Below are 1,181 nucleotides of genomic sequence, written 5' to 3'. Positions count from 1 at the left end.
TAAAATATATAAAATTGTTTTTATTTATTTTGTTAACTAAAGTAACAAAGTTTTGGCAACACTAAAGTTAGTGTAATGTAATAGTATAAAGTTACCGAAGACATTCTCATGCTTAACATTACTAGTGGTATATATTATGAACTGATCCTCCTACCACATGCTTACAAACATAAAATTTAAATAGAGATCAGCTAGCTCTTAAAAATATACTATTTATTACATATAGATCAACTTAATTATATACTTTTGTCTACATATAATCATGATAAGTTACCACTCTACAACATAACAAGGGACTCATATCCTTTAAATAAGAGGTTCAATATCTAGTGCTTGTGAATAAAGAAAACTCTATTAAGTATTCGTTGAACCGACCTTAGATTAAGTGATTAGTATTTGCAGTTGCACGCATGATATACGCCGGACTTTCCCATGCATTCTACAACTTATAGTTACCTTAGTAGTTTGAGTATGAATCATGACCAAGCCTAAGCTCTAGGTCCACCCCTTCACCATCTTTCTCCATTCCTCTCCAAACATGATCGTTACCCTCATGATGACCTGAACCAATTTGGAGACTCAAATTGTTTCCTAACAAAGATTGTGAGTTTGTGTTAAGAAAATCATATTGAAAAGTAGGTGGAGAATTACTAGGGTTGGTTATTGATGGTTGAATATACATGTCATAGTTCATAGGAGGCTCCAAAATGCAGCAATTATAATATGTTGAGGCTTGGTTTGAAACACCTGGAACAAAAGGTGAGGAGTTATTTGGTGTGCCTTGTTTGGCTTTATAATTGTTTCTCTCTTTTCTATGAATATTCATGTGGCCTCCTAATGCTCTTGCATTAGTGAAACCTCTTTTACAAAATGTGCAATCATAAGATCTCTTATTGGTTACTATAGATTCTTCTTGATCATCACTTTCTTCACTTGAAGTAGTACTATCTGATCTTGCCATGTTGAAGTTTGAGAATATTTTTTTATGGTTATGATGAAAAAAGAGAGAAAGAGAAGGGTTTTTATATGGATTTGAAGGGTGTGAGTGACATAGGAGAAAAGAAGATGAATTTGACTTTGTTTCTATTATTAGTGGGTTTCTAGTTGGAGGTGTAAGCATTTTTGTTTTGGCGTTTGCATGGGGTTGTTTATTTTGCCGGCTCATTTTGTGGGTCCAATCT

General features: G+C 33.4%; 1 protein-coding gene across 1 annotated transcript; it reads right to left on the bottom strand.

Annotated features, from left to right (window-relative positions):
• Positions 1-457: 457 nt before the first annotated feature.
• LOC131625842 (transcriptional regulator TAC1-like) lies at positions 458-961 on the bottom strand. Its single transcript, XM_058896672.1, has one exon. It carries the CDS (start codon positions 959-961, stop codon positions 458-460), a length of 504 nt encoding a protein of 167 aa, XP_058752655.1.
• Between the last annotated feature and the right edge of the window lie 220 nt (positions 962-1,181).

Source organism: Vicia villosa, unplaced genomic scaffold (assembly GCF_029867415.1).
Source record: "Vicia villosa cultivar HV-30 ecotype Madison, WI unplaced genomic scaffold, Vvil1.0 ctg.000244F_1_1_3, whole genome shotgun sequence".
In the NCBI taxonomy this organism is placed as follows: domain Eukaryota; kingdom Viridiplantae; phylum Streptophyta; class Magnoliopsida; order Fabales; family Fabaceae; genus Vicia; species Vicia villosa.
The sequence above is the reverse complement of the archived record's forward strand: the minus strand, read 5'-3'. Positions and strand labels throughout refer to the sequence as shown.